The sequence below is a fragment of the Acinonyx jubatus genome, chromosome A2 (assembly GCF_027475565.1).
Source record: "Acinonyx jubatus isolate Ajub_Pintada_27869175 chromosome A2, VMU_Ajub_asm_v1.0, whole genome shotgun sequence".
Lineage (NCBI taxonomy): Eukaryota > Metazoa > Chordata > Mammalia > Carnivora > Felidae > Acinonyx > Acinonyx jubatus.
This window is the reverse complement of record NC_069383.1, coordinates 37,906,287-37,921,439: the sequence shown is the minus strand read 5'-3', so window position 1 is coordinate 37,921,439 and position 15,153 is coordinate 37,906,287. Positions and strand designations below refer to the sequence as shown.

Below are 15,153 nucleotides of genomic sequence, written 5' to 3'. Positions count from 1 at the left end.
CTGGTTATGTTAAACTGTATTTCCTATTTTGGTTTTTGAAAATCATAATCTTTATAGCCAATATTTACTGACCAATTACAAGTGCCAAGCATTATGCTAAGAAGTATATCTATTATCTCATTTAATCCTCAAATAGTCCCAAGAGGAAAGTGCTATTATCATCTTCATTTAGCAGACAGTTAACAACCGTAAGAGACACGAACTAACTTACCCAGGTTGATGCAGCTACGGAATTAAAAACCCAGGATTTGGACCCAGACCCTCTGACACCAGAACTGAGCCACTTACATACCATATAGTGGTGCCTTCACCACTATACAGGAAGATATGTGTCTTGAGGATGAACATAAATTCAGATCTGTTTCACAGTCCTATATGAATCCATATAAGAAACCTGTGCCTCACCAATAATATTCACTACTTACCTTTTTCTTAAGTGACAGAATTAGAATGATATACTAAAAAAGAAGGTGACTGTGGGCAGTGTAAATTTTACATGGAGTGAAGCATTTCAAGGAAAATGGAGAGTTTACATGTATGATTGTAGGAAAAATACAGAACTTCAGGAAAGAATGTGAACAAGGTACCAACAGAAAGTAAATTTTATCTTAATTTCATTACTATGAGAAGACTTGGAATTTAGTCATCAGAGTAAGACTTTCCAGAAGTACTACTCTGCCGCTATTTTCTCAAGTAAAAGCCATGCCAGCAGTGTGCATGCATGAGCAGTCTTGTACTAAGCTAAGTACCCATGTGTGGCACTGAGACCCTATTAAATATATTCTCTGATGAGAATGAAATACAGTAATAGATTAGTCCTGAAACAAATTTACAGCTTTAATTAATGAAGCCTTACAGTACACCAGTAAACAAAGTAATGAAAGTTACAAAGGGAAGTAGTCAGCCAGTGAGCTATTTCATATTCATTGGCCCATGTAATTTATAGTCTGTTATAGATTAAGTGACACATGCCCATACAGGGAAGGTATGAATGAATACACATATGCATCGCTGTACAGTCTACGGAAAATATAAATGCTAGGAGTATTTCTGCCACCAAACTGTTCAACACCCAATTTCAAATGCCAGCCAGAGGAGACACATTTGCGGCATATAATGTTAAGTGGTTTGATTTCTTTATATATACATATACATATATATACATGTAAATTTATATATGTATATTTGTATTTATATATAAATATATTTATGTGTGTATATATATGTATATCCTGATATTCCCAATCCTGCAGTTCAGTTTATGCACATCCATACCCTTTCCTTTCTCCCTGTCACTGGTCCATGGCTCATCTCCCCACCTTCAGTCTCAAACCAGTCTCCTGATGCCTCCAAAGGGACACTGATCCAGCAATTACTTCCCCTCTCCCCTGAGTGTAACCTCTCCTTTGTTAGGGGATCCTTCCTGTCAATGGAGCTCAAGTCTCTCCCACTCCAGGTTCTTAAAAAAAGAACCAAACCCTCAACACACCCCTTACTACACACTGGTGAGTAAACCTTGGTTGAAAAAGAAAAGAGAATATGATAAATACTGAAGAAGATGAGAATAGCGGTTAAGAGTACTGACACCTGATGAGGCTACAAGTTAAAATACCAGCTGTGTCGCCTCGCACAAGTTACTTATTACCCCGGGGCCTCACTTTCCCCATCCATAAAAAAATGGGGATATTAAAAGTTCCTACCTTAGAGAGTTGTTACAAGGGATAAACAGATATTTTTAAAAGAGCTTAGAACAGTGCCTGGCACATCATAAGCATTATATGAGTGTTTTGTTAAATAAATAGAGAAGAAGAAATAAAATAAAATAAAAAAAAATAAAAGTTACAGATAATATCTAGGGAAATGACTCCCTGACTTTTCTAGCTATTCCCCGTGGACTGGGGAAATGACAAACTTTCAACCAGATAGATTCACTCCAAAAGCATTTTACTCATATAAAACTAGATTTTTCAAACTTTTTTTTTTTTTTTTACTAATTATGTTTTACAGTGCTATATCATGTCAAGACTGTACAAAACTCAACTAAATAAAAGTGTGTTCTATTTGCTGATAGTCCAATGCAGCTTTATCTGCAGGCTTCTCTGGGTCGGTGCTGTCACACAGACAAATGAGGAAGGGAAACTGGAAAAGAAGTACAGGGTCGGTGTACATTAGCAAGATGGTGTCAGAAATAGACAAAATCTTTACGGATGCTTACAGCAAGAGTTGGATGCCACATGCATCAGACGCCTAACATTCTGGGGTCCCTTCAGGTAAAATTAACCGGCTTCCTAAGTATGGCCCAACTTCAGTGACAATTTAAGATTGTTTTTGGAAAACGTACCCTTCGGTTTTGAGGAGATACCAGGTGTGCCATTGTTCCACTGAGTGAACCAGAAGGGGACCATTTTCACACATTGTCTCCTTTTGCATTTGACATCTCCAAGTACCTCTGTGACTTTTATCACTGGCATACGGGGTGAGCCAATGCTACTTCGCTTTTCTTAAAGTATTTTGAGGACTCAATTCAGAAAACCAATTTCTGGAGCACAGAGTATTTGTGAGGCCCTCTGCCTAGATCTAGTATTATCATTATCAGTAATTTGTAACAACCTATTATTAACACTATCAGTCTCTGGAGTTCTAACTCTGGCCAGTAAAATCCTGCTCAACTATGGAAACTTTAGGGTAAATACTGAAGCCCTTGAGGACTGAGGCCCACAGGGTAGAGTGGGACAGACTGCCAGCTTGTAGCTCAGCTTTGCCTCCTGCCGGGTCTATAAGCTTAGACCAGTTACCTACCCTGTCTGTGCCTTGGTTCACTCCCTATAAAATCAGTGCTGGTAATATTTTTAAAGCATTTAGAAAGAAGTCTGGAAAATGGATAGTGTTCAATAAATGCTGGCTGTTTGCTTCTTGGAGGAGGAAAGTTAAAACAAAAGAAGAAAAAAAAAAGTCCTAACCAGTTGTCTGCCTTGTGGCAGAAATAAACATCTACCTCTCATCATCACTCCTCTCCAGGCTTTGCACATGTCAGTCACTCTAGTTACACGGGGACAAGGTAACTTCCTGTGATTAATAGTCAGGATAATGCTGTCAGATTACGCTTAAAATGTGTTTTATTTTTTGTAAATTAGAGCACTAATGATCTTCTTTAACAACAAAAGCATTCACTTAAGCATACCATCTTTTGTCTATGGGCTTTCATTACTTGGGCTGGACTTTGAACTCAGAAAAGGAAAAATAAAAATCAAATGACCTAGTTTCCTCAAAAGAGAAATACAAAAAAATCTAAGAGGGAAAGAGAGAGGGGGGAAAAAAAAAGGTGAAATGAGACTTGTGAAACTTAACAACCAGCTACGATATATGGATTTTATATGGATCTTATAAGTTACAACCTCCTTATTTGGAATTTGTAAAACTATATTTATGAGTCAATATGGGAATACTGAATACTGCCTGGATATGGATATCTGATGATAAGGGAATATTCATTTCTTAGTGATTTCTTTAGAGTTCTGCTTTTTAGGGCTATACCCCAAAATATCTACATACAAAAATAAAAGGATGTCGAGGACTTGCCTCCAAGTAATCTGGGGGCAAAGAAGAGGACCAGAAAGAGGTGTGGTTAACACAAGACCCAGCCTGAGATGATCACTGTTGAAGCTGAAGGCAGGTACACGTGTACGATCCTATTCTACTGTTTCACATCTGAAATTTTATTAAAAAAAAAAAAAAGGAAGCTTTACAAGACATGCATGTTGATTTTAAAATACCATACATCCCATACTGCATCCATTGTTGGGCCTAAGAAGAAACACAAGGAAGTCTCACAGTCATATATTACCTTTCTGATACCCTTTCCTGAGAAGATGTGAATACTTTACACTCATTAGCTATGCTGAGAGCAATGAAGGAAGCCAGACCTGTCGCCAGTTTCAAGATGAAGGAAAAGACAGAGGTGAGTGAAGAGGTCAGGGAAGCAGCAGTCAACTGGGAAGACCACAATCACGTCCAGTCTTCAGATCTGTGCACCCTAAGGCCTCTTCAAGAGTTAACGGTGATATTGCCCTGTGCCATCAATGGAACCGAAGCCACTCACAGCAAGGTTTTAGAAGCTCCTTAAAAGAACAATCACTACGCTGCCCAAGGCCTCGGAAAGCCAAGCAAATAAACATGAGACTGTTTTAACACCTACTAAGCACATATTTTCATTCTTACTCATTTCTTTGCAGATCATCTTTACGGTGATTATGAATTTGGGAGGTGAGAGCCAACAGCCAAACTCAGTAAGTAGAAGCAATGAAGAAGGATTTAGGCTTGATTTCTTCTAGGGTCATTACCTCTCAGGTGGTTTATTAGAGGCGTGCGTGTGACAGAAGAAAGGGGAGGGGAAGAGGAAGAATGGGCAGAGGGAGAAGGGGGAGGCCGGCACACGTCACAGACTAAGAAAAAGGTCCAGCTCCTGGTCTGAACTTGGGGACTGCAAAAACATATTCTGAGGCTCCTGTACCCAGGTTATTTTCCTACTTTCACCAAGTAAACAGGAACAAAACAAGGGGAATTCTGTCGATTCCCGACGAAACCACGAGACCAGCCAATATTAATCTTAAATTAAATTAATGCACTTCCTATAGTAATGCAATGTGAACATCAGTGGCCAAGGGGAATTTGTAGTCCTCAAAACCTTAGCCTAATAAGCCTGAGCAAAAGAGTGACCTCATGCCTCCCTTTTACATTCTCACTGTTTGTTAACTATTTTAGAGACAACATATTATACAATGTTATGAGGAACTTGTTAAACTACCTGGAAAAACCAAGCTAAGACAGACTTCAATATGTTAGCAAGTATTATCTCTAAATAATCTTCCCTATTTCTAAAGCAAGTGCTAAGCTGTAACTTGGATCTGTTTTTCAAGACTTTTTTTCTTCCCTTTTTAGTACTGCTGGTTTGTGAAGGGGGAAAAGTTTTCTAACTCACTGATTCATTTCCTCCAAAAGTATGTAAAGCAGATTTTGAAACTATTATCACAGTTATTTACACATCTCATAAACTCTGTCCTTTCTACCCCAAAATGCTATCTTTAAATTGTATGGATATAGTCCTCTGTCCAGAAAAGTCCTCTTACTAGTAGGTAATGATTAACATATAAAATAATTCACCAAAGATTTTATGGCTATAAATGCATTAAAAGTAAACTTCACACATATTGCCTAGGAAAAAAATATTTTTTTACCAGGAAAAAATATTCCAGAATTACTGTGTGTTTATAAAACAATATATGTGGCTCAGAGTTACTTAAAACTGTCAGCATTTATTTAGTAAGCATAATTTTTAAAAAATATGGTAAAGTTGGGTCATTATGTATGATTTGTGTGATACGATTTAAATTATAAATTAAAATTTTTAAGGTAAAAGATGGGGTGCATTGTGTTCAGCTTTTAAACAAATCTAAAAGATTTCAAAACACAAAAAAGTCTCAACAAGGGTTGAGGCCTTTGAAAGACAACCAAAATATTCACTATAGGTTTCTCCTATATGAAAACTTGCCCTCAGAAAAGACTCTGAGAACTTAGAAAGAAAAAAAAAAGTATGTGAAACTGTTTACTATTTCACAGCTCTAAAACTCTAATGGGAAGGCTTCCAAGTATTTACGTCTTTCTCAATATTACCCGATACAGATAGGATAAGAATAATGTAATTGTTAGTGAAATTTTCAAAAATAAAACTCGTTGAGCCTGATAATAAAACATAGTTAAGATTACGTGTTCCTCACATTATAAGTACCAAATAACTCAAATAACAGATCTGATATCAATGCCATACTTTCACTTAGTAATAATTATCATGGTTCTAGAGCCTTTTTGAGTTTTTCAAAGAACTTCTATAGGCATCACACATCTAACTTTCATGGGAACCTCCAGAGGGTAGGCAAGCTTAGAAATTCACACAGTTCTACAAATGAGAAAATTGTGGCTGACAGAGTTAAAGTATGCAACGTCATATATCCCAAAGCTTGCCAATTACAAATACTCACCATTCCAACATTAAAACATTCAAGGCAGGTTTTCATGTGCCGTTACCTGATTGGCCGATTCTCTTTACTGTCAAACAGAGAGAAGATGACCTCAAGCTCCTCTCCCAGGTTAGAACACATGAGGCTCTTCATTTGCACAAAGAGGTGGTGATTGCTGGCCTGTACTGGAGTATCTTTCTTCCGATGTCGGTGCTCCATCTGAAGGACACCCCCAACAACAAGAACATGATAAGCATGGACTGAAGAAAACAATGTGACCCAAAAACTAGATAGCTACAGTATGATTAAGTTGTCCTGTGCCATCATTTTTTTTTCCTGTGGGTTTGGCATCTATTTGGATGTTACATTCCAAATTTTCTTCCAACTCCTAAAATAAGAAACCATGAAGTTTCCAGACCATTAAGGAATCTTGCTTTAATAATTTGGTTTTTAATCATTAATGTTAAAAGGATACCAACTTGGGGCACCTAGGTGGCTCAGTTAGTTAAGACTCCGACTTTGGCTCAGGTCATGATCTCATGGATTGTGGGTTCAAGCCCCACAATGGGTTTTGGGCTGACATTGTGGAGCCTGCTTGGGATTCTCTCTCTCTCTCTCTCTCTCTCTCTCTGTTTCTCTGTCTCTCTGTCTCTCTCTCTCCCTCTCCCCTGTCTGCCCCTCCCCCACTTGCACTTTCTTGCTCTCTCAAAATAAATAAGCTTTACCAAAAAAAAAGAAAAAAAAAGATACCAACTTATTGAGTAGATCTATGAAGTAAGAAGTTCAAAAGATTCTACTGTTCCCTTATCAGCTTCCAAGGTGAGAACAAATTACTAGTCATCTTTAAAACGGCAGACTAGAAGTGCCTGGGTGGCTCAGTCAGTTAAGTGTCTGACCTTGGCTCAGGTCATGATCTTGCAGTCTGTGAGTTCGAGCCCCGCATCAGGTTCTGTGCTGACAGCTCAGAGCCTGGAGCCTGCTCCAGATTCTGTGTTTCCCTCTCTCTCTCTGACCCACCCTCCTCAAAAATAAATAAACATTAACAAATTCTTTTTGAAAACCAGACTAAATCTGTCTGGTCATTTCACTGATGGCAGTTCAACAATGCAACTGTCACCTCACATCTGTCATAGTTCAAAGTCCTTTTATGTATACTCAATTGCAAAATTGTGGTAGTTTTCTGAGACACGCTGTGGCAAGTGATATTCAATCACTAGAGCAAGAAGATATTTCTAACTTGCAGTGGAGCTATATGGAGGCAGACTGGGAAAGTCAGGGAGATGTCTAAGGGGAAGAGCAGCATCCATACCCATCTCATTTCTGCCCTCAATATGGCTACATGGGCTACACTTGGGAGGCAGAATCAGAAGTGGGAAATAATACAAAATAAAGGAGGAAAGGATTCACCCGTGGTTTCAGGGGTGAAGAGAACATGCGGGTGATCATTCAGGCAACACATACTTGTTAAATGTCTATTATGTGCCAAGCACTGGGAACACACTGATGAGGAAAACCAGAAATAGCCCCTACCTTCACAGATCTTATCTACCAGAGGGAACAGACATCAGCAAAATCATCCCACATACAGATGGAAAAATACACTGTGACGAATGGAAGGGAAGAACCAGATTATCATGAACATCTATAAGGAAGCAATCTGCCTTTGCATCCGGGCAGTCAGAGGAGGCATCTTGAGACAGTGACACTTTGGCCAAGAGCCAAAGAATGAGCCGGGCCGAAGAACCATCTTGGACAGTGCTTCTCAGACTATGTAGAGAAAAAAACCAGCTTGTTCTCCCCTCAATCTACTATAAACAGATATTTTTTGTTTCTAAACCTTTACTCACCATTTTTGTACTTGGACCAACTACAAACAGTTCATGGTCCAGCTAGTTCATGGACCACCTTTGAGGAGAACTGATTCAGGGTAAGAGCATGGGGAAAACATACACAAACACTTGTGTATTCACAGAACAGGTGCTAAGAATGTGGAGGACTTTTGCTTTCCTAACAAAGACTTACTAATGACCACCTCTTTTGGGTGACCTGACAATTAAAAAAAAAAAAATTAGCTCAGGAATTAACTCCATAGTAATGAGGTAATATCCTTTGCTTATGGTTAAGGTACATAATTCTGTACATTAGTTATCCTTTTATGTTTCTTAGTTCAACAAGTGCTGACTGACCAACATTTGAAAGGAAAAATATGCCATCTAAACTTACAGTTGTAAATGTAACAATGAAATTACCATGATTTTTTCATGCTTTTATCTTTAATTTGAACTACTCAAAAAGTAAACAGTTTAAAAACCCAATTAACCAAATGCATCTGTAATCACTGTATACTCAACAGGTACAATGGACGTCTCTCTGTGAAAGTGAAGTTAAGTACACTTTCTTGTAAAGTGCACCTCAGCATTGTGTTATGTGTTAGTCATAATTGCTAGAAAAAGCTTCCTGCAGAGAAATATTCTATCAGTAAAAAAAAAAAAAAAAAGGCATAAGCATTGTTTTCTGAGAAGGCTGCTCTATATTGCTCTTTCAAAATTCTTTTTCAACAGAGCAAAAGAAGCATCATACATTCACATAACTACATCTCTTTAACTCACAGAGAGCCTTTTTATTTTCTGAAAAATGCTAACTATCTACTGGTATGCTTAAAAGTTCAGGGTAATACCGCACCAAGTACCGTGAACAAATGAATGACTACCAAAGACTAGAGTGGGAAAAACAGGCATAAAAAAACCTTATTTAAATAAAGGACCTCAAGGAGTTGTCTGGTCTTCAAATAGCACAGAGTTCCTAGCATCAGTCATGACATTCGCTAAAAACTAAGCCCTGGCAGGGGGGGGAGGCGGGGAAAGCTCCTTTACTCATGCAAGGAATTCAATATATCTAGATCAGTGGTTCTCAACCTTGGCTGCACTTTAGAATCATCAAGAGAGCTTTTAAAAAATACTTATGCATAGGACCTATCCCAGAACAATTAAATTAGAATTTCTAGGGGATGGGGGAGCCAAGAGAGTGATAGTTTTAAAGGCTCCCCGGGTGATTCTAATGTGCAATGAGGGTTGAAAACTATTGATTGAGATCATATGCTAAGACATGAAAATCACAGCTGACTGAAAAATGCATTGTTGCATCTTCTGTGCAGTTACTGCCTTGCAACCTTGGATCTTTGCATGCATGCTTGTAATAAGCCTGCCTGCTTCCACCCTGATTATGCACATGTGACATGTGTCCTCACAAATTGCACTAAAGTCTCCCCTCCCTTCACCCACCACTGTTCCAGGTCTGGAAGAGATTTGGACTTAAGTAGGTTATGATTATTTATCTCTTGGAAACTCACTACTATGGAGAAATGCTAAAAATATCTCTGTGAAAATAGTATTACAAAAACAAAATTAAAAAGGCATGTTCACACATCAAGGGCGATAATTTGGCAGTTGTAATAAACAGACAAAAATCCATCTCAGAAATAATTTATGGTTAAAAGGCACCTATCAGTTACTCTAAATGTGCTTACAGTTTAACCAGATTTTTGATTAGGAGAGAAAAAGATTCATTCCAAAGATTTATTTAAGGTATGCAAATTTTGTGTCCTCATATAATGTATAAATTACTGGGTGAATGGTCTATACCATGGTTTTTCAACTTCAGCATTACTGATAATTTGGGCAGGATATTTCTGTGTTGTGGGGCTGTCCCGGGTTTTGTGGGATGTTTAGCAGCTTTTTCTGACCTCTACCCACCAGCACCTCTCCTCACCCCCATCCCACCTCATCTCCATTTGTGACAACCAAATATGTCTCCAGACATTGACAAATGTCCCCTGCTCTCTGAGAACCATTGGTCTATACACTAAGGATCACAAAGCAAGCAGCTAACATGATCTTATAAAACCAAGAAAGGTTCATAAAAAGATACTCTGCATGCACAGATAACCAGAGAATCTAGCTACGGTTCTCTTTATTTATAGAAGTATTGAGATCTGGCCTTTGGCGGAAAACCAAAAGTTCCAAGTGGACATATGTTAACACTGTGAGGTTTAGCATGTGTTAACTGCTTAGATGAACATAATCGGGTGAGAAGGGTCTGCTAATGGGCTATCAAAAACCTAAAGCAAGACTCCCCCCCCCACCCCAATGATAATGTATGGATTTAGTAAGGTGCAAACACTTGTGTTTCAAATAGAACATGGAGAAGACATTTAAAAGACAACAAACAACCTCTACTGTATGCCAAGGCCCTTGATCCCTAAGAGACAATAAACAACAACAACAACAACAAAAAGGGTTTGGTGGTGATACCTGCAAAATTCTTCCTGGTAAGGAAGTCACTCACTCTATGTTACCTGCAGGAAAAGACCAGTGCTATGGAAAATGTGAAGTATTGCTACACCAGGATATAAACAGAAACCTGAAGCTTGAAGGTAACATGTCCTTCTGAAGTTTATAATAATTTGCATTTTTCTTGGGCTATTGTTTGCTTTAGAAACAGTAAAATACAACCACTACTGGGAGAAATTTCATGTAAAATCACAAATGAAGAGTTTGGGCTAGGTTTTGAGGTATTAAAAATGAAAAACACCCTCGGATGGTGGTCACTGCTCATCAGCAGCAGTCTCTTCCACCTGTGGCAGTCATTGCTGGTCCATCCCAGTCCAGGTAAGACCCTAGGGTCCTATCAACATAGCACTCCTGGCACCACCACTAACAAATTAGAATGTTGAAAGAGAAGAAGTCAATTTGCCATCCCGTATAAGACACAAAATGAAAGGAACAAAGATACAATTACACACACACACAGAATCAAACGAGAAAAAATAAAATGTATTTGCCTAAGACATTATTAGTTGCTTATCAAATGTTTGATATTCCTAGCTAAATGTGGAGATGTGACTAGTATGATCTGGCCAGTGAAATGGAAATGCAAATGTTGTGTGGAATTTCCAGCAAAGCTCCCTTCAAGTTGTTGAACTGAGCAGAACCTACCTCTTTTCTACTGCTGGAGAGTGGACGTAATGGCTACAGCTCTTGCAGCTATCTTATACATTCAAGTATCCTTGATGACGGAAGCCAAGTACTTTATAGCAGAAAAATAAGAGCCTGTATCACTTTTGACACCATGAAAGCACATACAAGCCCAGAACTTCCTGCCTGTTGGCTTGTATATTGTGACAAAGAAAGAAATTTGTATTATGTCGAAGCTTCTATTATTTATTTCATTGGCCACAGCCAGATCTAGTCTTAACATTTACCATATAAGGTATCAATTATTCTTGCCACTTTGCCTAATAAGGATGAAATAAAGGTGAACGAAGCATGAAAATCAACTAAATGCTCAGGTGCTCTGGCAACATTAACTGCCAGGGAAAGGTATTTTACATTCATTTCTTATTTAATCTTCATAACAAATATGGTAAGAATTATTTCCTTACTTAATAGACGAAGAAATTGAAGTTTTGAGAGAGAGACTAAGCAATCAGCTCAAGACCACAGATCTGGTAAAGGGAAGAGAAAAAATTCACATCTACTTTTTTGGATCTATACCCACTGCTCTTTTCATAATACCATAACAACCTCAAAAATAGTGTGAGTGATTGCTTATTAAGTACAAAGCACTGTACAAGACTATCTTGGGCATAACAGATGAAGTATAAGACAGTGCCCACTCTGAAGAAACTTCAAACTGAGTGAGATTAAAAAACAGAAGTGAGAGACAAATTTGATGCTTAATGAGTTAAATAAAACAACTAAAATAAAGATGTCTCATTAAAGGACATGACTGGCAAATCAATTAAACTCATTTTATTTGTTATACAAGCTAAGAATTAGTGATAATTTTACCTTGGAAAACTCTTATTTTGTCTCCTTCCTCTTTCGCTGCCTCCCTCCAATTAACCTTTAACTGTGTTTTTGCTACGTACCCAATATTCTGCTTAGCAATGATGCCACAAACTTCCTGCTTCTTGACTCGCAAAGGTCAAGGTGTACCACCTTTGGCACAAAGGTGTGCCACATGAGACATCACTCTCAAGGAGCTCAATGTGAAGGAAATTCTCTACAAAAAAAGAGAACTAATTCCAACTGATATAATAAAGTGTAGATAATCCAAACAGATGAGTGACTAAGGAAAAAAAGTGGCACAAGAATTGCTTTCTATGATCAGACATAAGCCCTAATGGGCTTACTGATGATTTTTCCTCTCATTTTTCAGATACAGATAATCTCAGGCGAAGAAAATCCCAATATTCTATGAAGGATATTGTAAGCTTGGGAAGCTATCCAAAAGAGGCAGGATCTTGCAAAAGGTACTCCTTTGAGCATCACTGTAAGATGCATGGAGCTTTGGCCTTTGAAAGCCCTTCCCAAACACATTTTTCTTTTATTGGGGGTTTTAAAAGGGCCTAGTTAATATCAAGAGATTAGTTAATTTTTTATGCAAGTATTAAGAATAAAAGGCTAGGGGTGCCAGGGAGGCTCGGTCGGTTGGGCATCCAACTCTTGATTTCAGCTCAGGTCATGATCTCATGGTTCAGGGGTTCGAGCCCCACATCAGGCTCTGTGTTGATGGTGCGGAGCCTGCTTGGGCTTTTCTCTCTCTCTCTCTCTCTCTCTCTCTCTCTGCCCCTCCCCTCTATCTCTCTCTCTCAAAATAAACATTTTCAAAATGCAAATAATGCTTTATGTATAAATGAACAAATGTTCTATGTATAAATGAATAAAAAATGCCCTCTCTCTCTCACTGTCTCTCAAAATAAATAAACACTGAAAAAAAAAGAATACAAGGTTAAATACAAGGTAGATTGGACTAGATATGGCGAATCTAGATGCCAAGTAAATAAGTGAACCTTAACCTACCATGTAACTAGAAGAAAACTCAAGTCACAGGTGATTCCATGATGGGCAATATGATCAAATATCTTAGGATTATTACCAGACTTTAGCACTTAAGATGGATTAGGGTCTAGGAGGGGTGGGGGTGACACCAGCAGTTGGAGACAATGGAAGAGACACTTTCTATGGTATTTGGGCATAGTGGTAACGGGAGGACCGAGTGGGGTAACATGTTGGGGATCAATAACTGGATGTCATTAGTCACAGCCCTGTTGTGAAACACACAGATAAATATGTATGACTTGTAGGCATTTCACTAGATTAATGAAAGCTACAGAGATGTGCAAAAGAACTTAAAACTTCTTTAGTTTTACTTCCCAGTATTTAAATGTTGAGAGCTCAGCAGAGCACATCATGTGATTCTCAAACAGGGAAAGTACCTCGGTTTTTTAACTTGGGGCATGGTCACCTCAGCTCTCAATTCTCTACTTGCTCCAAATTAAACTTGGAACATCCTGTTCTTACAAAATCAATCAAGTACGAAGAGTGCCATGGAAACCACAAAATTAGCAGTGAGGTTATGAGCCAAGGTTTCCTGTACCTACCAATCGGTAGAGTTCTGTAATGCTGATGTCCTCTGGGTCCACCATCGCATACTCCTTCCTAGGCACCAGGTCCAGTCCCAGTTGTCTAGAAAACACATTGCAAAAGTTTGGGGGAAATGTCATTTCTACAGAATATATTTAAAAAATCATCATTTTTACTGTATCACCCTGAAATTAGATATGTCACCCACCATGCTTCTTTCTCTCATACTTTTTACCTTGTATTAACTTGTTACTGCAGATGAAGTATCTAGCATAGCTAAGTTGGCCCTGGACATAATTTGAGAAACACAAGATGACAAAGGCAGGTAAATCAGGGGAATGGACTGGCACCAGAGGCCTTGATGCTGTGTGGTGGGGAGCCATGAGCACCCCACAAACTATCACCACAGGAACCATTCCACCTTAGACTGGGATAGAAACAAGAACAAGGCATAATTTTGTTCTAGAAACTGGAGTTGAGAAGAGGGGAGGTTGGCCTTTAGGACTATACTCGGCACTAAAATACCTAGTCATATCCAGAGCTAACATATTTCTAATGTGGATCTCTGGCAACACGCGTGCAGTCCTCAGTCACAGCGAGTTCTGGGGTCAGTTATTAGGAGAAACTCAGGAAAGGCAGGGGAGAGGAATTAAGGCAGCATAGTTTTAGGCCTGGGGCGGCAAAACAGTTTGATCTCTTGTGTTAGGTGACCTCATGTGGCTTACTGGGCTGAGAAGTGTTCTAAGATTATACATCCAGCCTCAGCAGGACCAAGGATTTGTGATGTCCTACCAAAGAGAGAGGATAGGAAGTATAACTGCCAGTTTCCCTCTGGTGACCTCGGTTAACATACTGGTCCCCAGGGACACCACTTTACTACACTGATATCAACGGTCTATCATTCTATTCCTCTACTTAACCAACCACGACCATCCCAAAGGTACCATGATGGCTTTGCAATGCCCTCGAGATCAAGGTCAAGATACTGTGTCTCCCCTAGGCTCCCATCAGTTACCCCATTCCAGGTCTCACATGTAATTCTTGGAGGATAATTTGATCTCTGTCCCTTTCACAACATTATTCTAACATGGATGCCTTCCGCCATGGCTTTTCCAGTTACGAAACCACAGCTTCTCACTTGTGTGTTAAAAAAAGAAAAAAAAACAGGGCGCCTGGGTGGCGCAGTCGGTTAAGCGTCCGACTTCAGCCAGGTCATGATCTCGCGGTCCATGAGTTCGAGCCCCGCGTCAGGCTCTGGGCTGATGGCTCGGAGCCTGGAGCCTGTTTCCGATTCTGTGTCTCCCTCTCTCTCTGCCCCTCCCCTGTTCATGCTCTGTCTCTCTCTGTCCCAAAAATAAATAAAAAACGTTGAAAAAAAAATTTAAAAAAAGAAAAAAAAAAAAGGGAAAAATCCTGAAATTATGTACCTTCCCCCAAAAGTCAATGGAGGTTTCATGAGTAGAATTTATTAGTTCTGCACTAACTTCAAACCAGGCACTGACCCAGCTACCCTGAGGGACAGTTGTTCTCAAGATTATACATCTGTGACCTTCTTGATGGCACTAGTTGTCTTAGACATGAAAAAAAGTTTGATTTTTTTTCAATTATGTTTCTCTTTGAGGAACTTAAAAAACACACTCCCATTCTCTAATTTTTGTTGAACTTTCAAATCACAAACAGCACTATGATTGATTCTTAAAATAACCATGTCT

The 15,153-nt window shown here is 38.9% G+C and overlaps 1 protein-coding gene across 5 annotated transcripts in view; it reads right to left on the bottom strand.

Moving 5' to 3' along the window:
* The window catches only part of DOCK4 (dedicator of cytokinesis 4), a 429,626-nt gene that overhangs the window by 211,340 nt on the left and 203,133 nt on the right, over nucleotides 1-15,153 (bottom strand). For 4 of the 5 annotated variants that reach the window (XM_027075294.2, XM_027075298.2, XM_027075297.2 and 1 more), the window contains exons 7-8: nucleotides 13,459-13,543; nucleotides 6,082-6,233 (exon numbers count right to left, since the gene is read on the bottom strand). In XM_027075294.2, the coding sequence (XP_026931095.1) occupies nucleotides 6,082-6,233; nucleotides 13,459-13,543 (237 nt within the window). Of the gene's footprint in view, nucleotides 1-6,081; nucleotides 6,234-13,458; nucleotides 13,544-15,153 lie in introns of those variants that run through there. The other variant, XM_053218204.1, reaches the window with a different exon arrangement.